This window comes from Taudactylus pleione, unplaced genomic scaffold, assembly GCF_031769625.1.
Source record: "Taudactylus pleione unplaced genomic scaffold, aTauple2 ptg000005l, whole genome shotgun sequence".
Taxonomy (NCBI): domain Eukaryota; kingdom Metazoa; phylum Chordata; class Amphibia; order Anura; family Myobatrachidae; genus Taudactylus; species Taudactylus pleione.
In genome coordinates, this window is record NW_028284408.1 from 19,214,171 (window position 1) to 19,241,156 (window position 26,986).

General features: G+C 45.7%; 1 protein-coding gene across 1 annotated transcript in view; it reads right to left on the reverse strand.

Moving 5' to 3' along the window:
• Positions 1-26,730, reverse strand: part of HTR2A (5-hydroxytryptamine receptor 2A) — a 133,122-nt gene extending 106,392 nt beyond the window's left edge. Inside the window, exons 1-2 of the mRNA XM_088478243.1 lie at positions 26,382-26,730; positions 25,237-26,005 (exon numbers count right to left, since the gene is read on the reverse strand). Coding sequence (XP_088334369.1) covers positions 25,237-25,687 — 451 coding nt within the window. The 5' untranslated portion in view covers positions 25,688-26,005; positions 26,382-26,730. The remainder of the gene's footprint in view (positions 1-25,236; positions 26,006-26,381) is intronic.
• Between the last annotated feature and the right edge of the window lie 256 nt (positions 26,731-26,986).

The window sequence follows — 26,986 nt, forward strand, 5'->3', positions numbered from 1 at the left end:
ATGAATGGCTGGGGAATCGGTATGAAATACCGACAGTCGTGATCCTGGCCCCAGGTAATGTAAGCATCGGCATCCCGAACGCCAGAATGCCGACTGCATACCCTTGCTGGATTCCAACAAACTATTCCAACAATTTCAGTGTGATGTTGAATACAGTAGACCCGGGCAGAGCTGGATTAAGGTTTTGGGAGGCCGGGGCACTTGCACCTTTTAGGACACGGGGATCATGTTCTCATGCGCAAGTTTTTGGTGTGCACATGAAAAGGGGGCATGGCCACACATCACACATCTGGAGGGGTGTAAATCACTTCCCTAGCCTTGAAAACCACCCTACCTTACCCCCCCGGAATGCAGGACAGTCCCGCCAAAATTGGGGTGGTTGAGGGGGTATGCACCCGACCTTCAGCATGTGCAATGCAATAGGAACACTCCACAGTCAACCTGTTCACTACAGCCCACCACACCTGATCATTCAACCTGCCCATTAACCTCCCCTAAGCCCCTCTACCATCCATCCCCAGCCCACAGTGGATGTGCCACAGGGTCAGGATGGGGTACAGGCATGACTTGTGGGGTGGACACATGAAGGGTGCTGGGTGGGGGATATTTAGGAATTAGAGCAGGAATACTCACGCACCCATCCCAACATGGTGGTGCTAGATGTAGCCTGGCTGGTCAGCTCTGTAAAGTCACCATATGGGGTATTTGCAGGATACAGGATGCAGGTAGGGAGGGGTGGGGGGGGGGGTGGAATGCTCCTGGCAGACAGTGGGAGGTGCGCTTGTGGTAAGCTAGGGCAGAGCATAGTTGACTGTGTTATGGATGGTACTGTAGTGTGGCTGTGTATGGTGGGTAGTGGGCAGGCTGAGGTTTCAGGTGTGGTGGGCTCATTCAGTGGGTATAGCAGTGGCTAATAAGACCCGGCTGACATCCCCCCCCCCTTCCTCCCAGGGGCAATAACAACTACAGATGATAGATTGTTGTGCACCTTCAACAATGACAACTGCACATTCTTTTTCACGTTTTGCAATTTGCACTTTTCTAAAGGTCAAGTCAATCAAGATTAAGGGGCATATTGAATTAGCTGCAAGATTTTTATGGTAATAATGAATGCTGCTACCCAATGTCGGATTAATGTGGCTATGCGCGCTTCCGATTCTCGTGCTATCCAATTGAAGAAAATTGGGGAAAAACCTTGTGGTGTATAAGTCACTCAACTACTAATCTTTGTCTGTTTATCGATTTTGGTTTCATTCCTCACAATTCTACCTTCTTCAAACTTAACGACTTCAAACTTGTCTCTACAACCCTTATTCTCAACTAAGCAATTTCAAAATGGAATATGCTGGTACTACATAACTAAATGTTAATAAATATTATTTACTTAGCCATTTGTGTTATGTCTCTGATAGCTACTGCAACCAAGTGGTTCTCTCCTGGGAGTAACTAGCACCATGATATTTAGCTCTTGCCTCAACATGGACCATGCTAGTGGCATGTCAGCAGTGGCTGTTGCAAGGTGGGGAGGCAGAACTTACCAAAACTGCCAGGGGGGTGCTGTTTAAACATTAAAATTAAGTCTGTTCCAAATGCTGCAGTCGGAGAACAATCATTAAACTCACCGGGGAAGGATCAGGTGGGTCTCTTTGTGATTGACAGGCACCCCGGATTAGCTCGCTCCCAGAATCCTATGTCAGCTAGCTCCCATTGGCTAGTTTTCGCAGTTCGGTGTGCGTAGGCAAGTATGCACCAGTTCACATTATGCCACACAGAAACTCCAGTATATATATGTCACAGTGCCCACTATACTGGTGATGTAGCTACAGTATGTGTAGGTGCCCACTTGTGTGTGAGGGCTCATGGACGACTGCCACGGCCACCCTGTTGTTAATACGGCACTGTTTGTGGCTGATGAGGAAAACATTTATGAACATCAATGTTGTTTTTTGATGTCTCATCCCTAACATGGATTCCTGAGGTACAACAAGGTTTTGATACTTTGAAATGTTTCTTCACCTCTGCCACCCAATTGGGCCTATACACTCAGAGCTAACACATCCATACTCTCTCAGACTGACAACCTGGATGTCCTTCAGATATTTGCCTCCATTGAGTGCAGCAAAAGAACTGATTTTTTAAAGCTAAATACGCTCATTGGGGATGAAGCTATACCGATTATACTGCAATCACACCCCATGTCTTGATTCAATACCACCAAAACTTGGGAGATATGTTATTTGAGGGGTACTCATTAATGCTGGTATGGTAGGGGTATAAGCTATACGTTTATTTGCATGCACTATTATCAAATACTGGGGGTATTACTTGACTGTGGGTCTGAGTTGGGATAATAAAGCCTATTCATTTATTGGTGGGATGAGCTGGAGGGAGCTTATTTATTAAATGTAATGCTATTTAATACCTGTGCAGTTGGGGAAGAAATTGGTTTATTTAAAATATGAGAATGCAATTACTTTAATGCCATTGTTGGGAGAGAATCGGTATGTAATGCCGGCTGTCAGGATGCCTACTGTCAAAATACCGACAGCAGCATCCCGATGGTAGGTATCCCGATAGTGGTCGGGTAAGTATACTTATCCTCCCCTCTGCTCCCCCTAACTCTAACGCTCTTGTCTTGTAGCCTAACCCTAACCATACCCACCCCGCACCCTAACCCTCCCCTTTAGTGCCTAAACCTAAGTCTCCCCCCTTGTGCCTGAACCTAACCCTCCCCCTTAGTGCCTTAACCTAACCCCCCCCGGTGGTGCCTAACCCCCCCCCAGGGGTGCCTAACCCTAACCCCCCCAAAACCTAACGCTAACCCTGCTATGCTACCTAAACCTATTCCCTCCCCGCGGCTATCGCTAAGAGCGCCCCGGACTTACCTTGTTCGGGCAGCCGTCCTTCTGGATTCCGGCATCAGGATTAAGATTGGTGTTGGTATTTTGACACCTTTCTTAAGTCCCTTGTCAGGCTTCTCCTGTCGGGATTTATACCGGCAGCATCGCGGGCGCTGGTCTCATAAAAACATCCAGTTGGGAGAACACCCTAGAGTAATGACTCAATGAATTTGCTTTCCATGTATTTATCTTGTTTTCAAACATAGGGCCTGATTCAGACCCGCTCGCGAGCGCCTCTGAATCAGGCCCATAGCCCCAACAATTAAGCTTAAAATACCAGTAGGTCAAGGCCACAAACACGGGTAGGAGAGAACAACGGTTGGCCAACTGTCGCAACAGTTGCAACAGTTCCCAGTGAGTATTACATTTTTCCCATACTAGCCTCATGTGCTTTTACACATATACTGCTAATGTGGCTGCAAAAGCAATTGGTTTGCGCTTATGCTCACACAGAGGATTCACTCGTTAAGTGAGTGACAAGTAGTCAGCGTTTGGAGGAGATACAGAGGGGTGGCTACGAAAATGCAAGTGTGTCTGACCGTTCAAATGCCGTTTCATGGGTGTACAAAAATTAGCTATTGCAATTGCCTTTGCAGCATGAGAATTCTCAGCGTGTCAGGAGAGACGCAGTGTTTGAGATAGTCAGACTTCATTCAGAAGCTGCGTGGCTGCCTGATCTGCGTCAATGTTACCGAAGTTTACGCTGTAGTACATTGCCAGATGAATACGAGAAGGCAGTAGTGGGTGTCCCTATGCAGGGCCGAAACTAGGATATCTGTCACCCGGTGCAAGGCAGCAATTTTCCATGCTTGTTGTCGAGGGTTTCATGCTCGTTTGCCAGGGGGTCTCATGCTCATTGCAAGGGGGTTTCATGCTCGTTGCCAGGGGGTCTCTGCTCGTTGCCATGGGGTTTATGCTCGTTGCCAAGGGGTTTCATGCTCGTTGCCAGGGAGTTTCATGCTCGTTGCCAGGGAGTTTCATGCTCGTTGCCAGGGGTTTCATGCTCATTGCCAGGAGGTTTCATGCTTGTTGCCAGGGGGTTTATGCTCGTTTCCAGGGGTTTCATGCTCGTTGCCAGGGGTTTCATGCTCGTTGCGAGGGGGTTTCATGCTCGTTGCCATGAGGTTTCATGCTCTTTGCCATGGGTTTTCAAGCTTGTTGCCATGGGGTTTATGCTCATTGCCATGGGGTTTATGCTCGTTGCCATGGAGTTTATGCTCATTGCCAGGGGATTTAAAAAGGCCCCTTAAAAAGTGGGAGGCATATATAGAAACCGGCTTCCTGATCTGCGTCAATGTTACAGAAGTTTACGCTGTAGTACATTGCCAGATGAATATGAGAAGGCAGTAGTGGGTGTCCCTATGCAGGGCCGAAACTAGGATATCTGTCACCCGGTGCAAGGCAGCAATTTTCCATGCTTGTTGTCGGGGGTTTCATGCTCGTTTGCCAGGGGGTCTCATGCTCATTGCAAGGGGGTTTCATGCTCGTTGCCAGGGGGTCTCTGCTCGTTGCCATGGGGTTTATGCTCATTGCCAAGGGGTTTCATGCTCGTTGCCAGGGAGTTTCATGCTCGTTGCCAGGGGTTTCATGCTCATTGCCAGGAGGTTTCATGCTTGTTGCCAGGGGGTTTATGCTCGTTTCCAGGGGTTTCATGCTCGTTGCCAGGGGTTTCATGCTCGTTGCGAGGGGGTTTCATGCTCGTTGCCATGAGGTTTCATGCTCTTTGCCATGGGTTTTCAAGCTTGTTGCCATGGGGTTTATGCTCGTTGCCATGGGGTTTATGCTCGTTGCCATGGAGTTTATGCTCATTGCCAGGGGATTTAAAAAGGCCCCTTAAAAAGTGGGAGGCATATATAGAAACCGTTGTAATTCTTACACCGTTCACCTGATTTGGATGTAATTACCCTCAAATTAAATCTGAAAGTCTGCAGTTAAAGCACATCTTGTTTGTTTCATTTCAAAGCCATTGTGGTGGTGAATAGAGGCCAAAATATGAAAATTCTGTCAATGTCCCAATATTTATGCACCTGACTTTATATAAGGGACGCGGCGGGCACCATTTCACTCCGGCTGTGGAGACTGAACAGGGAGGGTGGGTAGTGTATAGGGCTAGGGAGAGGTGATGTGCTGTTCTGTCTGCTGTGTCCTGTTCTGTCTGCTGTGTCCTGGGCTGGTGCTGATCCATTCTGGGCTGGTGTTGTTGTGCTGCCTGCTGTGTCCATCTGGGCTAATGCTGATCCATCTGGGCTGGTACTATCTGCTGTGCTGTCTGCTGCGTCCATCTGGGCCCAAGTTCTGGACCCCCCCAAAATATAAAAATATATATTTTTTTGTGTAATATATATTTGTCTGTGTGCGTGTTAGGCTTAATCGCACAAGATCTAGCACGTCGGCAACGCAACCTAGTGCTGCCTGACTCCAGTCGTCATCAATCTGTGCTCTGGGCTCAAGTTGTGGACCAGCAAAAAAAAAAAACATAGTGTATTTTTTTGTCAATTTTTTTAACCGCACCTTGGCTACACTATTGGTGCTTGTGACACTGCTTCAAGACAGCAGAAAATATGGAGGGCTGTCACATGACAGGAGAGCAAGGCCAAGAACCACATGTTGTAGCTGCCGCCAGCAGTGCAAGGCCATCAACTTCCTCATCCTCTATGAAGGCCCATGCCCCAGGGCTTAAGTCACGCCATCGATATGGTAAAGCTACTTTTACTGAAGTTAAGAAACAAAAATTTAAAAGAAATTTGCCTTTAGATAAACAAAAAATTGGCAATATGCCATTCACTACACGAAGTGGCAAGGAAAGGATAAGGCCTTGGCCTTTCTTTATGAAGACTGCTGGTTCTAATTCTGATAGCCCTTTGAAAAACCGACTGTGTGCCCTGAGAAATCCAAATCACAAATCCCCGAGGAGAGTGCAAGTGTGTCCGCGGTTGCCATGTGTGAGCCAGACATAAATACTAGTGTACTGTAGGATCCTCCAAGTTCCAACATTTGTGTGCCCTCTGTAAATGGTGGGAAGGGCAGTCAACATCTTGCAGACATAGTCAGTGAGGATGTTTCTGTGGAATTGCATATGGAGGAGGAGGATATTTTGGTAGTTGAAGGTGCTAAGGATGATGAGGATGTTGATGATGAAGATGTTGGTAATGAGAATGTTGATGCCGAGGATGTCCTTTGTGTACGTAAGGCAACAGCTGTTGCCCATGGATTGAAAAAGCCAAAGTCCATTGTTGTCATGCCGGGGCAAAAGACAAAAAAAATCCACTTCTCATGTGTGGAATTATTTCCACCCCAATCCGGACAACAGTTGTCAAGCCATATGCATCCATTGCAAAGCAAGAGTGAGTAGAGGTAGGGACCTAAGCCACCTGGGAACCTCCTCCTAGTTACGTCACTTGGAGCGCATTCATCAAATATCAAAGTGTATGTCGCCAAGTTCCAAAACTCAAAATGTAACAAGTCCAGTGTCACCTACCTGCTCCCTCTCTGTGGGATCCATGCGCCTTCGATCTCCAACACCAACACCTGCATCATCATCAACATCCTCATTCGTGATTGGAAGTAATTTAAAAAAAACAATTGACTATTAAACAGTCCTTTGATAGAGGAAGTAAGTATAACAGCTGTTACCCAGTTTCACAGTGGATCACTGATGCCATGACGGCTGTGCTAGTATTAGATGGTGAAATAATAAAAAATGAGGATGATAGTGTGGAGGAAGTGCAAAAGGAGGACGAGGGGGAAATTTGTGTCCTATTTAACGCTAATGTGGATGTTAATGATAAGGATGTGGTTTGCATAAATCAGCCACCAGTGGCAGCTGTTATTGCTAATGATAAAAAGATAGCCAGAAAAGCAACGTCTTGGGTGTGGAATTATTTTGTGAAGGCATTTGTTCCATTTGTAAAGCCAAAGTTAGCAGAGGAAGGGACGTTAACCATCTAGGCACCTCCTCTCTGTTACATCATTAGCAGCAAGTTCATGCAATTTGTTTAACAAAATTATAATGTGTAAGTTAATAACAAGCAGTCCAGTATCATCTACCAGCAGTTTGGACCAGCACATGCAATCTCCACCACCAACACCCTCATCATCAACCTCCTCCTTAATAATTGAAGGTAGTCCTTTCATAAAATGTTTTGTGGGGGCCCAAACAAACCAAGGAGTTCAGCCACGAAAGTGTCAGTCCTAGTGGCTAAAGTGCTTGGTTTGTTAAACTGTGCATGCCCTTTTTAATAGTAATATAACAATTCCATCTTTTTCCATCTATTTCAGAAATCCGAACCCCCCCGAGCCCCCCCGATCCGAGTCCGATCCGAGTCAGGCTCGACTTTTCCCGCCTAACTCGGATCTGAAATCGAGGCAAAACGTCATCATCCCGCCTTCCGGGTCTCGCGGGTTTTGGATCCTATATAAGGTACCCGCGTCGGCGCCATTTTCTCACTCGGCTGTGGACAGTGAAGAGGGAGGGTGGGAGTTAGGGCTGGCTGGGCTGTGTAGTGTAGTGTAGTGCAGAGTAGTGTTGTGCTGTGCTGTGCTGCTGTTGTCCATAGGGGCTGTGTCCACTACTTCAAAGTCCATAGGGGCTGGCTGTGTTGTGCTGTGCTGCTGTTGTTAATAGGGGCTGTGTCCACTACTTCAAAGTCCACAGGGGCTGGCTGGACTGTGTTGTGCAGTCAGTTCTCCATAGGGGCTGTGTCCACTCCAAAGTCCTGTGCAGTGTCCCAGTCCTAAAGGTGTGCTGTAGTGTTGTCCAGGGGGTGCTCTGTCCATCAGGGGTGCTCCCCCCAAGTGCTAAAAAATAATATCTTTTCTGTGTTTGTGAATTGCGTGTGCAGTAGCCGCACGTGCATCAACAAAGTAGTGCCAAGCGTGCGCCTGTGTCATAAGTAAAGGGCCGGCTGGCTTGACCGTTAAAGGGTGCTGTAACCCCCAAAGTACACTCCAGTCCAAACCAAAAAAAAAAATATTTTCTGTGTTTGTGAATTGTGTGCGCAGTAGCCACACGTGCATCAACAAAGTAGTGCCAAGCGTGCGCCTGTGTCATAAGTAAAGGGCCGGCTGGCTTGACCGTTAAAGGGTGCTGTAACCCCCAAAGTACACTCCAAACCAAATAACAAAATATTTTTTCTGTGTTTGTGAATTGTGTGCGCAGTAGCCGCACGTGCATCAACAAAGTAGTGCCAAGCGTGCGCCTGTGTCATAAGTAAAGGGCCGGCTGGCTTGACCGTTAAAGGGTGCTGTAACCCCCAAAGTACACTCCAAACCAAATAACAAAATATTTTTTCTGTGTTTGTGAATTGTGTGCGCAGTAGCCGCACGTGCATCAACAAAGTAGTGCCAAGCGTGCGCCTGTGTCATAAGTAAAGGGCCGGCTGGCTTGACCGTTAAAGGGTGCTGTAATCCCCAAAGTACACTCCAGTCCAAACCAAAAAAATTTTTTTTTTCTGTGTTTGTGAATTGTGTGCGCAGTAGCCGCACGTGCATCAACAAAGTAGTGCCAAGCATGCGCCTGTGTCATAAGTAAAGGGTCGGCTGGCTTGACCGTTAAAGGATGCTGTAACCCCCAAAGTACTCTCCAAACCAAATAACAAAATATTTTTTCTGTGTTTGTGAATTGTGTGCGCAGTAGCCGCACGTGCATCAACAAAGTAGTGCCAAGCGTGCGCCTGTGTCATAAGTAAAGGGCCGGCTGGCTTGACCGTTAAAGGGTGCTGTAACCCCCAAAGTACACTCCAAACCAAATAACCAAATATTTTTTCTGTTTGTGAATTGTGTGCGCAGTAGCCGCACGTGCATCAACAAAGTATTGCCAAGCGTGCGCCTGTGTCATAAGTAAAGGGCCGGCTGGCTTGACCGTTAAAGGGTGCTGTAACCCCCAAAGTACACTCCAAACCAAATAACAAAATATTTTTTCTGTGTTTGTGAATTGTGTGCGCAGTAGCCGCACGTGCATCAACAAAGTAGTGCCAAGCGTGCGCCTGTGTAATAAGTAAAGGGCCGGCTGGCTTGACCATTAAAGGGTGCTGTAACCCCCAAAGTACACTCCAAACCAAATAACCAAATATTTTTTCTGTGTTTGTGAATTGTGTGCGCAGTAGCCGCACGTGCATCAACAAAGTATTGCCAAGCGTGCGCCTGTGTCATAAGTAAAGGGCCGGCTGGCTTGACCGTTAAAGGGTGCTGTAACCCCCAAAGTACACTCCAAACCAAATAACAAAATATTTTTTCTGTGTTTGTGAATTGTGTGCGCAGTAGCCGCACGTGCATCAACAAAGTAGTGCCAAGCGTGCGCCTGTGTCATAAGTAAAGGGCCAGCTGGCTTGACCGTTAATGGGTGCTGTAACCCCCAAAGTACACTCCAAACCAAAAAAATAAATATTTTCTGTGTTTGTGAATTGTGTGCGCAGTAGCCGCACGTGCATCAACAAAGTAGTGCCAAGCGTGCGCCTGTGTCATAAGTAAAGGGCCGGCTGGCTTGACAATTAAAGGGTGCTGTAACCCCCAAAGTACACTCCAAACCAAATAAAAAAATATTTTCTGTGTTTGTGAATTGTGTGCGCAGTAGCCGCACGTGCATCAACAAAGGAGCAGCGCCAAGCGTGCGCCTGTGTCCCATAAGTAAAGAGCCGGCTGGCTCATTTCTTAAAGGGTGGTGTAACCCACAAAGTGCACTACTCTCCAGCAAAAATAAAAAAATATTTTCTTTGTTTGTGTGCGCCTTAGCCGCACGTATATATCAAATCGATATAACATAAATGGAGGACCAAACTTTCTCCGATAAAAATAAAATAGAGAAAGATCAAGAACCACTTCCTCTTAGTGCTGAAGCTGCTGCCACTAGTCATGACATAGACGATAACATGCCATCAACGTCGTCTGCCAAGGCCGATGCCCAATGTCATAGTAGAAGCCACATACAATCCCAAATGACAAAGTTCAGGAAAATGACCTTAAAAAAAACATTTAAATCATCTGAAGAGAAACGTAAACTTGCCAATATGCCATTTATGACACAGAGTGGCAAGGAATGGCTAAGGTCTTTCCCTATGTTCATGACTAGTGGTTCAGCTTCACATGACGATGGAAGCCCTCCTCCCACTAAAAAAATCAAACGAGTTAAGCTGTCAAAAGCACAGCGAAGAACTGTGCGTTCTAAGAAGATATCACAAATCCCCAAGGAGAGTCCAAGTGTGGTGGCGGTTGCGATGCCTGACCTTCCCAGCACTGGACGGGAAGAGGTGGCTTTTTCCACCATTTGCACGCCCCCTGCAAGTGCTGAAAGGAGCACCCACAGTCCACTTGCTGATATGCAAATTGAAGATGTCACTGTTGAAGTACAACAGGATGAGGATACTGGTGTAGCTGGCGCTGAGGAGGAAGTTGGCGAGGAGGATTCTGATGGTGATGTGGTTTGTTTAAATCAGGCTCCGGGGGAGACAGTTGTTGTCCGTGGGAAGAAAAAGCTCATCACGGTCATGCCTGGGCAGAAGACCAAACATTCCACCTCTTTGGTCTGGCAATATTTCTATCCAAATCCGGACAACAACTGTCTTGCCATATGTACCTTATGTAAAGGTGGAATAAGTAGGGGTAGGGGCGTTAACCACCTAGGAACATCCTCCCTTATACGGCACCTGCAGCGCGTTCATAATAAGTTACTGTCAAGTTCAGAAACTTTGGCTAAGACCGTAAGCAGTCCAGGGACACCTAAATCCCGTTGTCCTGTTGTATCCAAGCGCCTGCAAACCACACCGTCAACTCCCTCCTCGTCAATTTCCTCCTTAGTCAGGATCGGAAGTAGTCCTGCAGGCCATGTCACTGGCATGACTGACTCTCCTATCCGGGATTCCTCTGGAGGATCCTGCATTGCTACGCCTACTGCTGCCGCTGCTGCTGTTGCTGCTGCTGGGAGTCGTTCATCATCCCAGAGAGGAAGTAGGAACACCACTACTTTTACTAAACAATTGACCCTCCAACAGTCCTTAGCGAGGAGGATGAAGTACGACAGCAGTCATCCTGAAGCAAAATGTATAACTGAGGCCTTGACTGCTATGTTGGTGTTAGACGTGCGTCCGGTATCCGCCATTAGTGCAGTGGGATTTAGACAATTGATGGAGGTAGTGTGTCCCCGGTTCCAAATCCCGTCTAGATTCCACTTCACTAGGCAGGCGATACCGAGACTGTACAGAAACATCAGAAAAAGTGTCCTCAGTATCCTGAAAAATGCCGTTGTACCCAATGTCCACTTAACCACGGACATGTGGACAAGTGGAACAGGGCAGACTAAGGACTATATGACTGTGACAGCCCACTGGGTAGATGTATTACCTTACGCAGCAACAGCGGCAGCATCACCAGTCGCAGCATCTCAGAAACGCCAGCTCGTTCCAAGGCAGGCTACGGTGTGTATCACCGGTTTCAGTAAGAGGCACACCACCGACAACCTCTTAGAGAAACTGAGGGAAATCATTGCCCAGTGGCTTACCCCACTTAGACTCTCCTGGGGATTTGTGATATCTGACAACGCCACCAATATTGTGCGGGCATTACATCTGGGCAAATTCCAGCACGTCCCATGTTTTGCTCACACAATAAACTTGGTGGTGCAGAATTTTCTGAAAAGCGACAGGGGCGTGCAGGAGACGCTTTGGGTGGCCCGAAAAATTTCTGGCCACTTTTGCCATTCAGCGACTGCGTGCCGAAGACTGGAGCGCCAGCAAACACTCTTGAACCTGCCCCGCCATCACCTGAAGCAAGAGGTTGTGACGCGGTGGAACTCAACCCTCTATATGCTTCAGAGGATGGAGGAGCAGCAAATGGCCATTCAAGCCTATACATCCACCTATGACATAGGCAAAGGAGGGGGTATGCACCTGACTCAAGCGCAGTGGAGAATGATTTCCGTGTTGTGCAAAGTTCTCCAGCCCTTCGAACTTGCCACACGTGAAGTCAGTTCAGACACTGCCAGCTTGAGTCAGGTCATTCCCCTCATCAGGCTTTTGCAGAAGCAGCTGGAGAAAGTGAAGGAGGAGCTAAGACGGAGCGATTCCGCTCGGCATGTGGGACTTGTGGATGAAGCCCTTCATTCGCTTTGCCAGGATTCCAGGGTGGTCAATCTGTTGAAATGAGACCACTACATTTTGGCCACCGTGCTCGATCCTAGGTTTAAAGCCTATGTGGTGTGTCTCTTTCCGGCCGACACAAGCCTGCAGAGGTGCAAAGACCTGCTGGTGAACACACTGTCAGCTGAAGCGGAACGTGACACGTCAACAGCTCCTTCTTCATTTTCTCCCGCAACTGGGGCTGCCAGGAAAAAACTTAGGTATCCTAAGCAACCCGCTGGCGGTGATGCAGGGCAGGCAGGACCAAGTTTGGACATCTGGTCCGGACTGAAGGACCTGGCAACAATTTCTAACATGTCTACTGTCACTGCATATGATACTGTCACCATTGGCAGAATGGTGGAGGATTACATCGGTGACAGCATCCAAGTAGGCATGTCAGACAGTCCATACCTGTACTAGCAGGAAAAAGAGGCAATTTGGAGGCCCCTGTACAAACTGGCTCTATTTTACCTAAGTTGCCCCCCCTCCAGTGTGTAGTCCGAAAGAGTGTTTAGTGCAGCCGGGAACCTTGTCAGCGAAAGGCGTAGGAGGTTGCTTCCACAGAATGTGGAGAAGATGATGTTCATCAAAATGAATTATCAGCTCTTCCAGGGAGACCAGCCTCCAGAACGTACAGAGGGACCTGTGGTGGTGGATTCAAGTGGGGACGAGTTAATACTTTGTGAGGATGAGGATGTACACACTGAAGAGGGTGAGGAATCGGTGGATGAGGAGGATGAGGATGACATCTTGCCTCCGTAGAGCCAGTTTGTGCAGGGACAGATTAATTGCCAGCTTGTTTTGTGGGGGCCCAAACGAACCAATCATTTCAGCCACAGTTGTGTGGCAGACCCTGGCGCTGAAATGATTGGTTTGTTAAAGTGTGCATGTCCTGTTTATACAACATAAGGGTGGGTGGGAGGGCCCAAGGACAATTCCATCTTGCACCTCTTTTTTTTCTTTGCATTATGTACAGTTTGGGGCCTAGTTTTTCAAACTGCCATCCTGTCTGCCACTGCAGTATCACGCCTAGATGGGTCATGTGTTTGTGCCTCCCACTCGTGTCGCTTAGCATACTACCTCGGTGCAACCTTTTGGACATAAAAACACTGTTGTGAGGTGTGAGGTGTTCAGAATAGACTGGAAATGAGTGGAAATTAAGGTTATTGAGGTTAATAATAGCATAGGAGCAGAAAAACCTACAAATTCTGTGATTTTAGCTGTTTTTATGCTTTTTTTCAAAAAAATACAGATCCAAAACACAAAACCCAGAACCCAAAACACGGAAGGGTGGTTTTGGCAAAACCAATCCAGATCCAAAACACGAAGAAAGATCCAGATCCAAAACCAAAACACAAAACACGAAAAGTGGCCGGTGCACACCCCTATTTACATGGCATCATCAGATTACTGAGACCCCTCACCCCAGGTCATAACTTCCAGGGGACACATGTCCCCAGCTTCCCACTTTTGTAGTTTCCTCTCCTGGAGAAGCCCAGAGAGGAGATGCAGGTGGGCGGTGATGGTGGCAGCACTGGACTATTTTTGTCATTTGAATAGGGGGCAGGGCCGAATAACATGATTATCACAGAATTGCAACACTAGGCCACACCCCCTCCTCACAGACCTCAAATTCCCGGTAATATCCTCCCCATTCTGTTCATTTAACTAGGAAGAGGGTGGGATGCAGGAGGAGTACCCACTTCCATAGTTTCAGAGAGAGTATTCCAGTATGTTCCTGCCCTCACGTTACAACACTTATTTCTCCAAGGTAACTAACACCAGTCTCCCTGCACCCCATCACCCAATTCTCCAACATATTAATTGCTTCTTTATTCCTGCTGCCACCATTTGGGCTGGCATTACAACAGTATGCTCTTACCTGAATAGTTGGACAGCACTTTGCAGTACTCTATCTGGCAGTAGACTGATACAGGTGGATAGTGAAGTCAGTGTGCAGCAGTCCCAGAGTGAGTTAATGTCCTAACACCCAGAAGTCCCTCTGGTGTCCTTCTGCACATTCGCAGGAGGATGCTCGCTCCGCGGGGGGAGCTGGGAGGGATCCGATTGCATTATCGGTGGTTTTACTGCATTTCCGCCCTTAGCACATCCCACACCCTATCTCTCTCAGCTCTCACAGGATCAGTGCTGCACGTGGGATTGAGTCTCTGAGTGACATCTGATTGGTCCAATCATCTCATGTGTCTTTGATCACTGGGGAGAGCTGACTATGCCCTTAGTGTGATGTCATGCACTCAGGGGGTGGGGCCGACACTGGGCACACTGTCACCATGAGTGCCACTAGGGGGGTGCGGGCCACACAGGGTGACACCATCTGAGGGAGTGACACCAAAGTGACACCAAAATAGCAAAGTCTGCTGTTTTGGTGTCACCCGGTCGGATGGTGTTACTGAGCAGCCGCAACTCAGAGGGAGGCAGGGGAGAGGCTGTGGGCTGCCCCTGCAGCTGCCGGAGCACTGGGTAAGCCCACAGTGTGCTGAGAATGGGGGAGTGACTTGCGGTAACTCCCCCAAGATCGGCACACATAAGGGGGCATGGCTATGTAGAGCAAGACCACACCCCCTTGGCCGCACGCAATAGAAGTACTATCAGCTGCCCCACATGTCACCCAAGTAAGTGATGCTGCTTACTGCCACCCTGTTACAGCGCATGCTGTATATGCAACACTGACACTCTAGCTACACGCCAATTATGACACTCCCATAACAGTCCCACGAGAGGATCTCTTGCATGTGACCGCAATATTGTCACCCACTTGCTGCCCAGAAATGCCCATATCAGGCAAGGAGAGATCCGACGAATATATGTCTAACCCAGAATTGGCCAGAGAGATACAAAAATGCCTATATACTGTATGCTTCTGTGCATGCACAGTTTGCTACAACTCAATATTTGTGGCTGTATACAGAGCTGTATTCAACTTACAATCAGGCCCTCAGGTCACACATGCACAGAAACCGGCCACAGGGGAGGTAAGAAATGCTGCTACTGAGGTAGCAATGTTACTGATCGCGGTGAAAGCTGCTTTTGGAGCAGCTGTCCCCGCATCGGAGCAATGCTGAATTGCTCCGGTGATAGGTATCCACCGCCGACCCCGATGATGAATAGACCCCTATGTCTCATAAATAAATATGCCACTTAGATATTGAAATAATTTTGACGAGCCTATTTATAGATACCTAGTTGTCCTGTACATGAATAACATAAAGAACATCAATAAACTAACCTTAATTTTTTAACATTTCCTCTTAAATAGGAACATTGAGACAGTAAAAGTGGTCAAATCACAGTAACTCATCATTAATGTTACAGCTATACTAAACAATTAAATAAATCATGAATTAAAAACAAATGAAACCGCTTTGCAAGTTTACCAGTTTTAAGAGTCATGACTGTCACAACACTGAAATGTTCATCATAACAATTTTAGACCTTGTAAAATAGGGGTTATGTAATCATTTATTGCTCTAGCACAGTACAGACTATACATGCCCTGACACTGTCAAGTAATTCCTGTGATAAATCAAATAAATTCAGGAAGTTTCAGCACTTTCCCTTGGTGCAATTATTTGTCTTCTTGACACTTTCTCTGCACTTGGCACAAGATTGTATAAAGTACATTTTCTTCATAGTCGTATACAGTAATGCAGTGTACACACTGGCTGATATACTGGGTGATCAATGGAATGGCCAATACATCGTTGGCGCGTCTGCCAGTGTGTACAGCGAGATATGTCTGTGATCGACGTCGTTCACAGACATAGCACATCAGCTGTGCAGCACAGCCGATCTGCAAATATATCTGCTCATCAAGCTGTGTGTACGGGTTGTCTGCCGCCCGCCCGTAAACTTGCTTCAGAATCCGCAGGGAAGGGGCGCGACCCCAGCCCAGAGGGACCCGCAGCCAGATGGCAGATGATGGTTGTTCAGTGTGTATGAACAACCATCATCTGCAGATATATTTGCAGATTAGTTGATCTGGCCTTAATGGGAAAAATGGTTGCAAGGACAATGGATTCATTTCCAAAATGCAAATTACGCATGTACAAAAGTACATACAAAATCTGTTATTTCTCTGCCTATTTTTTGCTCTTGCTCCTGTTTTTAACTTACTGCAGGTATTCATGTCACAGCCCGTACTGATGTTTCTCATGGGATATAGCTGTACTACTGTGCCCCAATTGTGGATGTTATCTAGACCCCCAGTGATCCCCAAGTAAGTGCAGGGGCTTCACATTGGAAGTGCTGTCTGCTAATAATATGCCCGGACTGGTCATCCCAAGGGAAGGTGTTTTCTCCCCCTGGGGCTGCCAGTCTGACTGTGATTAGCAGACAGAGCTTCCAAAGGGAACCCACTCCTCTTCTATTTCACCACACCAACCTTAATTTGTTTCTAGGGGCTGCAGCCAATGCAGTCCCTAGGCACTTGGGGGTCTTTATTTATTTATTTACTTTTCTTTTCTTTACACGTAACAGAATTAGCCAGACAGCCCCTCCTGCAGCATAGGAAATGTATGCTTGAAGCACCAAATAGACAAAGCACTGCAAGCATTTACAAAGGACTACAGGTTACTGCCAAATATAAACAACTTTAATTTACTATCTTTGATTATTGATGGGCTCTGTAGACCCAATAAACACCACTGGATGGTCACAGCAACTTGGGAGCTTGTCTATGTCTCCCTAGCAGGCCCAGGCCTAGGTCAGTTCTTGATTAACAACAGGATGGCGAGGGAGACTGGCCAGTGGCTTCCATTTATGTGGGGCCCCCCACACATAACTGCATTACCAGCATGGATGAGGTGCACTGTGGCATAATATGAACTGGGGGTTCCTAAGTGTCAAAATATGAACTGGGGGCACATTTGTGGTGCTGGGGGTATTTATAAACTAAGGTTTTTAATAACATCACCAGTATATAATTTTATCCATTTTATTGTCAGGGGCTCCCACAAGTTATTTTCTCTGGGGCTCCCAGAAACCTTATTGTCCCATGGCCGCGATTCAATTCAAAGCGATGATGAATAGTCCCGGGAGGGAGCTCCTGGAGCTATTCAATTCAGCACAATGTTTGGTCCGACTAAAGGATTTCTTCTTGCACCCCAAGGGGTGTGAGGATCTGACAAAAGTGCCAGCTGCGTGGCTGTTTGCCGGCTTAGTGCGGCACTAACAGCCTTGCGTCCGGGACTTTAGTCGGAGCATGACGGTTCTCTCGACTTAAACACCTTGGTTAAGACGCGAGAACTGGCATTCTCCGACTTAACAGCGCGCGGAATTGAAAAGCCCTGGGAGCTCCCTCCCGGGGCTTTTCGCCATTGTGCTGAATTGAATCACGGCCCATATGTTGGTTACCTTTAGAATACCCTTTCATTACTATTCAACATACTGTATATACAGTGGCAAAAACTGTTATATCCAGTTTTTCTGTACAACTGTGAATTAAGTCTTAGATAGCAAGAAACGTATTCCTGCCTCTCTTGGAGCTCTATTTACTACAATCCGCATTTGTAATGCAGAATGTAGTGTGATATTACCGACTGAATTCGCATTGTGAATTCAGGCAATATCACAGGGATTTACTACAAATCCCTTGCAGGGACAGAGGTTGCGAGAAAGCTCTGTCCCTGAGAATCCCCTCCGCACTCTAGTCACGATATTGTCGCAAAAAAATACAGTGACTAGTGCCCCGCGCATGAGCCGACCGGCCACCGCTGCTAACCCCCCGGCGCTAAGCCCCACCCCTGACACTAAGCCTCGCCCCCCACGATTGCGGACCCCCCCGTAACCCAGCCCGCGATCCCCCCCTCCCTTAATAGCTCTTATCTGCAGTCATCGGTGCTCCGGTGATGTCTTCCATGCCTCCGGTCAGCTAATATCCCATACTGCACTGGGACCGGATCACCTGATGACCGGGCCGCAGTGCAGCATGGGAGACCAGCTGACCAGAGGGGAGTCCTCACCGGAGCCCCGACCACCGGTCCATGGAGTCAGGTAAGTTAATTTTTCTTGGACTATTTTTTTTTTTGCAGTGTATCAGCTTGTGGTCTGTTTAGACCATACAGCTGATCACTGGGACCGGCTCCGGGCTCTGCTCTGCCTTTTAGAGCAGAGTAGGAGTCCGGTAACCGGGGGAGACACTGGATAATGCCACCTCCAGATGGCGTTATTATCACAGGGCTTTCCCCTGTATTTTTTTACAATTTATGTTTAGTAACTTTGGCCAGATCACATTTCCTATTACAGTTATGGGAAATGCAATCTGCTTACTAAAAATAAGTGATACTTAGGGGTTGGAGTAGAATTTTACGAATTCTACTCCAATTGCCCTGTAATAACTATAGGTGATACTAAAATAATGTGAAAAGGGTGTGAAAACACCCCTTTTCACTTTATTTTAGTAAAACTAATGTTAATAAATAGAGCCCTTGGCCCATTAAAGTGTTAATCCTGTTATGACCACTAGGTCAACCAGCCAACCACAGAAATGCTGAGTACAGTATGTGAATATAATTGGGATTTTACATTAGATTCCTTATTGCACACAAAAGCAATAAAGACAGTATTGCATGTAGGTCATTTTTCTTATTTATTTTAGATAACTTGGAAATAACATGGATAGATAAAGTGGAAGATTAAAGAATAACTATTGATAACATTTGAACTGGGTATACAGTAGGAAGTAACATTTGTTTTTGTTAGAGGTTTGACATTCTGCATTGTAGTATAGAGAATCTATTGGTGGTTTCATCTTACAGTATTTGTCATGCAAAATGTAACTTGCCATATCAAAGCAGGGATGGACTAACTACAGTACTCAGTACAGCAAGTAACACAACTTTGTGTCTTTTGACCATATTTGTGAATGCTAAAATAGCCCTTTCCCAAGTGAAATAATAAAGAACAATGATCATGTAGCTATTGCCATTATATATACTGTATTGTGTGAGATGGAACCCCTATTTCATACATGGAATATCCTTGGTCAGGTCAGGTACATCTTAACAATAGTCCAGAAGTTAATACTGATATACAGTATAAATGTACAGTAGATGCATACTGTACAATACATGTTAAATTATAGATTATTTTGGACAAGTCCTAGCCATTCTGCCAGGTTATGTATAACTTTACCTGGTATAAGTCACCTTTAGAAATCTCAGAATCCTGACAGCCTGTTTAACAAGACATCTTGCTGCCCTACCTCATGTTCCTGGTGACTATAATACAGTCCCTTGTAGTGGCTAATATACAAGGCAGAGCCATTCTAGTGAAAACTACAGTTGTGCCCTCATACACACAGCATCTATATGCCATAGGGCACGAGACACCAAGTGGCTGAGCCGCTCCAAGATGTGTAGCATACAATCTTTTTCTTTACATTTTGTGTCTTATGGAGCATACACACGGTCAGATTTGTCAGACTTGTCAGATGTGTCAGATGAACGATTGAACGATTTGAACGATTTTACCAAAGTTTTGAACGATTTGAACGATTGAACGATTTTTGACTGCAGTAAAATGAATGGAATCGTCCAAGTCTGACAGCAAACACATCAGATGTCAGATATCGTTATCTGACAAACGGGAACGCGCATCGTTGATCGTCCATCGTTCAGGTATGTCAGATATGTCAGATTTTCCTTCAGATATGAACGACTGAACGATTTTTAAATCGTTATCGTTCATATCTGAAGGAAAAATCTGACCGTGTGTATGCACCTTTATTTGTATTGCATACAGTGGCGTAACTAGGGCAGGGCGAGCGGGGTGCTTGCCCTGGGCGCCGTGGGCCCGGAGGCGGGGGGGTGCCTCCAGCCACTGTCCGGCCCGCCCTAGTTAGCCACCAGTGTAGCGCCGACCGCAATGAGTGTGGTCAGCGCTACACATTTACACAGGACCGGCGCTAGGCTTCCAGGGGGCACTTAATCGGGAGGGGGAACCTCAACTGGGGACCACTACTTGGGGGGGACTACTACTGGGGGCATTATAAAAGGGGCCTACTACTAGGGGCACTGCACTGGGGGGACCACAATTGGGGGCAATAACAGGAAGGACCACTACAGGGACCACTGGATAGGGGGGGTCACTACTGGGAGCCTGCATCAGGGGGACCACTACTGGGGGGCACTGCATGGGAGGGGGGAGTCTACTGCTGGGGGCACTATATAAGGGGCTTACTGCTAGGGGCACTGCGGGGACCACTACAGGGGGCACTAGATAAGGGGGATCACTACTGGGTGCCTGCATAAGGGGGACCACTACTGGGAAACCTGCATGGGGGGGACTACTTGCGGGGGGACACTATATAAAGGGCACTGCATAGGGGGGGACTACTACTGGGGGCACTATATAAAGGGCACTGCATAAGGGGATACCACTACTGGGTGCACTGCATTGTGGGGACTGCTACTGGGGGCACTGCATAAGGGGGAACACTACATAGGGGACTGCATTTGGGGGGATCACTACTGGGGGCACTGAGTAAGGGGAACTAATTGGGGGTTGTATAAGGGGGACCACTACTGGGGATACTGTATAAGTGGCACTACTATGGGCCTGCATAAGAGGGACCACAATTGCATACTGGGGGTACTGTATAAAGGGTACTACTGGGGTTAAGGTGCATATGGATAGGAATGTGCAGCGTGAAAATAAAGGGGTGTGTCATGCTGACACGCCCCATTTTTAAGTGACCATGTACATTTTTTTCCGCGCGCGCCTTCGGCACGCGCACATATCAGTGTGCTGGGGGGGGCTCCCTTTTCACATTTGCCCTGGGCTCCAAATACCCTAGTTATGCCACTGATTGCATACACAGCAAACCACCACTCACAGTGTACTAGAAATGATGGGCTATGACTTTAACCACACAGTAATTCGTTTTAAGCATGTACAAAGTCGCAGATAAAGCACAACGAAACTAGGAATGCATAAAAGCAGTGGCAGCTGCATTGGCAGACTTTGTATACAGCTTCAGACTCATTTGCACACAGATGTACAAATGTCGCACATCAAGTTGATCAGTGTAATCCAGCAAAGTTGTTTTGTCACTTCCAGTTGTTTTATTTATGCAAATAAGACGCGCATTTTGAGTGGGAATGTCGCTCAGCGTGACTGAGATGTTCAGGGCCTGGTGCACCAAGAGGTGGTGTTTGCCAAGACAACTATAGTAGCCCTTAGGGGATGTAGTTAAATTGCCGACGAACAGGATACCGGCTGCCGAAATACCAATGCCGGAATCCAGCCGCCCGGCAAGATGCATATGCCGATATCCCTAAGGAGATCAGGATACTGTCATCGGCATCCCGAACATCGGAATCCCAAATGTCCGGACCCCGGTAAGTATTGCACTGGGTACAGGTTAGGGTTAAGCACTACTTGGGGGAGTTTAGGGTTAGGCACCAAAGAGGGAGGGATAGTGTTAGGGGGGGAGAGGGGTAGGGATAGTATACTTACCATCCTTGTCGGGATCTTCAGCGTTCGGGCTTCCGGCGTCGGGATTTCATACCAATTCCGCCCTAAGTGTCCCAGGTGCTACTAAGAGGAGAGGGCACTTACCGTCGGGTGTCTTCCCCAGCACTGATATCGCCTCCTGTAGCTGCCATTATCTGCTTCTCCTCACTGGAGAAGCTGGACGTGAGCTCTGTAACTTTGCCCATGTGTCAATAAATTTTGTTGAATAAAAAAAACCAAAAAACCTCTCTGCTTCCTATGCACAGTATGGGACTCCAGAGACCTGGTGAGTCCAAGTTCTGCTCTAGTGCCTACACTGCAGAGGGGGTGACTCAACGTTCACCCTCCTTGGCAGGTCTGTTAATAGTAGACCGCCCTAAAGTGCCCCTTAGTACATAGACCCCCAAATAGCATATAATTCCAGTCTAGTGGCTAATGTATAGCAGATCATCACTCTAGTGGCTGAAGTATATTAAATGATTATTATTATTATTATTATTATTATTATTATTATTATTATTGTTTTGTATACTGTGCAAAACAGCTAGGGTTCCTATTAGATTATAGGGTCCATTCATTATGGACCCTATAATTATCGGGGTCTGGACTGCTGCAAGTAGCAGCAGTGGACACAAATTCACCGGAGCAATTCAACATTGCACCAGTGTGGAGACAGCTGATCTGAAAATCAGCTGTCTCTGCGATCTCCTTTACTATTACCTTCGTAGTAATGACGTTTTCACTGCTGAGTTTGACTTAGCAGTGGTAGTGTGCCTGCATGACCTGGGCTTCATGCAGATGCACAAAGCCCCGGCCTCAGGTGGAAGGAGCCGGATAGGGGTGGAGGGATCCAAAAGGATCCCTCTTCACAATCCAGGACTCCTGCCCATAGGGAAGTAGCGGGGGTGCAGGAGCAAACGCCATCTGAAGATGGCAAATGTTCTCGCAGTCAAGCTCCGAAAATATTATATAGATTTATTTATGTGCCCATACTAGTGTATGGTGACTAATGGACAGATGGAGGCTGAATGGTGAGCAGGAGATATCAGTGATATCTCCTGCATTACCTTTATAATAAATATCTCAAATCCTTAATTTCTACTAAAGTGGGTGAAAATGTTAATTAGAAATTAAGAGATGATGAATGGACCCCTATGGAAGGTAAAAATCTTGTTTGCAGATCAACCCCACTAGACTTGTAAATTCTTAAATGTGTGCATGGCCAGTGCTATATCCAATAGGCAACGTATGTGGGGAGTTTTCTGATCCTATATTATTTGCACATATACCCTGAGACTGGGCCAGAGAAATGGTAATTTAACCCATACCAATTTTAATAAGTATTGTCAAGACATTTGAATATAGGCCCTGATTCAGAGCCGGATGCTCTGACCAGAGTGCTCGCTCTGAATCAGGGCCGTCCTATTTAAATGTGGAGCGGCCTTTTGGACGCTCGCATAGCTGTGGGTTACCACCCACAGCTTATGCGAGCGTCCATGATGACCATCGGGCTTGCGACGAGACCCTGCGGTAGGGTCTCGCTGCCGCAAGCCCTGGAGTGATTTTGGCTCTATCAGAGCCAAAATCACTCCCACTGACATCACTAGTGATGTCAGTGGGGCCGGACCCAGACGGTAGGCGTTCCCATGGGAACGCCTCCGTCTGGCAGCCACGCCTCCGGTATGCCCACCAAAGGGGGCGTGCTGTCAGTCACCATCGACAGCACGCCCCCTTTGGTGCGAGACCCGGAGTGACAGCTTGGCTGTCGCTGTCCGGGTCTCGCGCATGCGCACGACGGAGCTCCCTCTGTCGTGCGCATGCGCATTGGGGTAACATCGACCCGCTTGCGAGCGTCCTGCGCTCACGAGCGGGTCTGAATGAGACCCATAGATCGGCTGCCTTGGTTGGAGATTTTATTGCTAAATTGTGTCGATATATGATTTTTTAATCATTTTAATAAACAGCTGCAGAAAACTCATTGTTAAAGCCACTTGCTAATAAATACTCCATGGTCTTAACTCTAGGACTTTTCAAGTCTCCTTTATTGCTAGTTTAAAATATCAATTGCTCAGGAGTAAAGGTAATGAAATGGAATTTAATCCATACTGTGATAAAATGGAATAAAGTTTTCTAGGTTACTGTATTTCCACTAAAACTAAAACAATTAAAATAAAATAAAAAATCATTGGAGATCGGGGTAGGTTAAAACATCCTAATTTAACATACCAAAGATCCATGGATCCAGTGGATCACCTATCACTATTATCAACCCAAAGTGGTGGGTGTGTTGGTCCTTGTTTGGGACTGCCAAATCTCCTCCCATGAACTTCTGAGAGTCTGGCTCAAGAGGAGCTAGGGCAAGTTAAGCCTCTCATTGTGAACTTGTCTACAGACGAAGGACAAGTTTGATAGCAGTCTGACAATCAGATCAATATAGGCTATTACATTATTTTTAATTTCGGGCCTCATATATTTAAATGTCATATTAACATATGTCAAAGTTAATAGTTATCATAGACACGGGCATTGATCACCAGGAACATCACCTCATTAATTTGTGTTTTTTGATGTGTCAGTAATGATAAATTTAAATCATGTTATTTTTATTATTTTTTTCACGTCCATCTATGATACAGATATATAGATCTAAAAAATTATGGTCGGAACCACTATCAATAGTTTATTGCACAATTGCCCATCTGAAATGGCCCTAAGATTCCTGAATCCTGTGTATAAAACACTTGTTTCAGGGATGGAAATAAATGTAAATGATCACCAGCAGGGGAAGCTGTAGTGCTGCAAAACAACCCAATGATAACAACAAACAGCTGCCTGCTAATATTAATATGACTCATAGCTCTATGTATGTATGAACGTACGTACGTATATATATATATATATATATATATATATACACACACACACATGCACTCCACAGCAAGAAGCAGGGCACTGCTTTCCTTAGGTATTTCACGGGTCTTCATTTTTTACATACATCTCCTCTGTCCTGATGACGGGGTCCAGTGGGTCTGGAATCGTTGACACATTTGAGTGAGGATTATGATGTATAATTGATTATGATTTTCTATACATAAATTATTAACTGATATAAAGAAATTCCTGTAGTGCCCTGTTTCTTGCTGGACTGTGTCAGTGGGGTGCATGTATATCAGTTTAGCAGTGGCACGCAGGTGGGTGTACAAACTGTATATATAAGGTTACGAGAGTGCCGGAATCTTGAATAAAAAAATATATTATACATCACATGGAGCTGAGAAAATATATCAACAGATCATCAGGGACAGTCTATATTGTTGATAACACTGTATGGTATTAGAATAAAAAATAATAAATAAACTTTCCCACTTGTTAATGCACAGTTTTCATCTATATATTAAGCCTATGTTATGTTAGTCTATTCGCAATAAAATATTTATTTTGTCATTGAAAATTACTATTCATATTATGGATTTCTAAGTGGAACTCTTAAATGAAGCCCCACACTAAGCTCAGACACTGTGTAATCTGCTAGACCTGACATATGTGATATGTATAATTTATGAATTTGGTGCACAGTAATTATTTTAGTCTGATGCATATATTTAGTAAAGCTCGGGAAAACAAACGGCAACTAAGCAGGTTTCCCACTAAGACAATATAAAACCAAATACAGTATATTGCAAAAACTCTGTGTTGTATATTTACAGTACTGTAGGTGCTAAAAACAGTACTTTGTATTAGATGGTACTTACCATAGAGTATGTTTAGCATGGAGATGGGCATCACAAGGAAGCCTATTAGCATGTCAGCTATGGCTAGGGACATAAGAAAATAATTAGTGGCATTCTGAAGCTTTTTCTCCAGAGAGACTGCCATAATCACTAGTATGTTTCCAGCTATGGTTATCACAATGACTGTGACTGTCAGAAGGGCCGGCCAGTTCTTCTCTAAAGAAAAGGAACTTCCTTCTGTAGTGAGATGTGTTAAGTTTTCCGAACCCAAGGTCCAGTTAAAAATGTCAGATGCATTAGCTCCTCCTGCTCCCAGATTGCTGCTGTAGAGTCTCCTGTCTGGGTTGAGTTGAAAGATAGAGCTTCTGGTGACATTCACAAACTGCTCCTTGTCAAGAATATCCATATTTAATCCTGAGTTCTGTAGAGAAATGATCTGAAAGAACAGAAGGGAATAACTTTTCTCCAGCATTGGTCTGATTTTAATCCACAGTGGAGAGATTCATAATAGCTGATCCTGAGTTTTCCTGATGACCCCCCTTGTTGTATGTCCACTTCCAGCCTGTATGCTGTAAAATCCATATAGGTACCTTACCATGATTGCAGGAGGCTAGCACAATTTTCTGCGGCTCCTTTTAAACTCGGGCATCAGATAGCAGATTATTTCAATCCGCTAAAATAGATGTCAACCTAATGTTAAATATTAAAATATTGAAGGTTTAAACTTGACCCAATCATTGTAAACGATGATCTATCTTCCTTTGTGTATGTCGGGCACCTCCTGGAGTATCTGAGAAAACAAATGTAATAGTAACACATAAGCACAAGTCATCCCAGAGCAAAAACATCACTTAAACTGAGAACCTTTCACTTCTATTGTGGTTATCTTAATGTGGATCTTTAGTTCTGACATCTGATCAATAATAAGAGACATTGCTGCCTGTTGTAGTAATAGTATTCACAGCTTTCCAGCCATGTGAAAGACTCAGATTGACTTTTGATAAATGATCGTGTCTAAGAACTGTTTAAACATCTGTAAAAAAAAAATGTACATTTGCTGAAAAGAACAGAACAGTAATATAATAAAAAAGAAAACAGCATAACAACACTGCATACACAAAAACTCCAGCACAAAAACAAAGGACACACTTAACAAAGTCACTTACAGGTGTTGCATAATGTGAATTCCATGCCAGGCTGGGCTTTCTCCTTTTCTATCCCTTACTTTACACTCTGACAGTATCTCAGTTCTGAAAAGGTGATAAAATTTGAACACAGTTTCCTGGACCTCACAGTCTTCTGCCAGATTGAAAACAGTCCTTGTAATAGAAATCTTGTTTCAATCTGAAACATCTGCCCAGCTTGTTGACTTTCCCACTATGCATTGTAGTGAAAAGCTACAGATGATGATCCAAAAAAATTCTAACCAAAAAATAAATAAATTAATCTTGTTTTGTTTTTAATTACAATTTACGTGGCAGCGGCTCTCTAACTAGAAAGAGCAGTCTGCACAATGAGATTACATAGTGATTTAACCAGGAATGTCATTTCTTTCAGAGTGCCTCGTTCAGTCTCTCAGACCTCCCACTACAAACCATGTCATAAACTGCTAGGTAGCAACAGCGTACAGCAAACCGACAACAGTGGTCTGTGTGCTTCCCAAATCTATGCTCTTCTCTCATCATTTTACGCAGCATGATTTAAGAATGGATTGTGTAGTATTTGAAAAAAAAAATCTAAAAATAAGCACATACTTAGAGACATCGGAAAT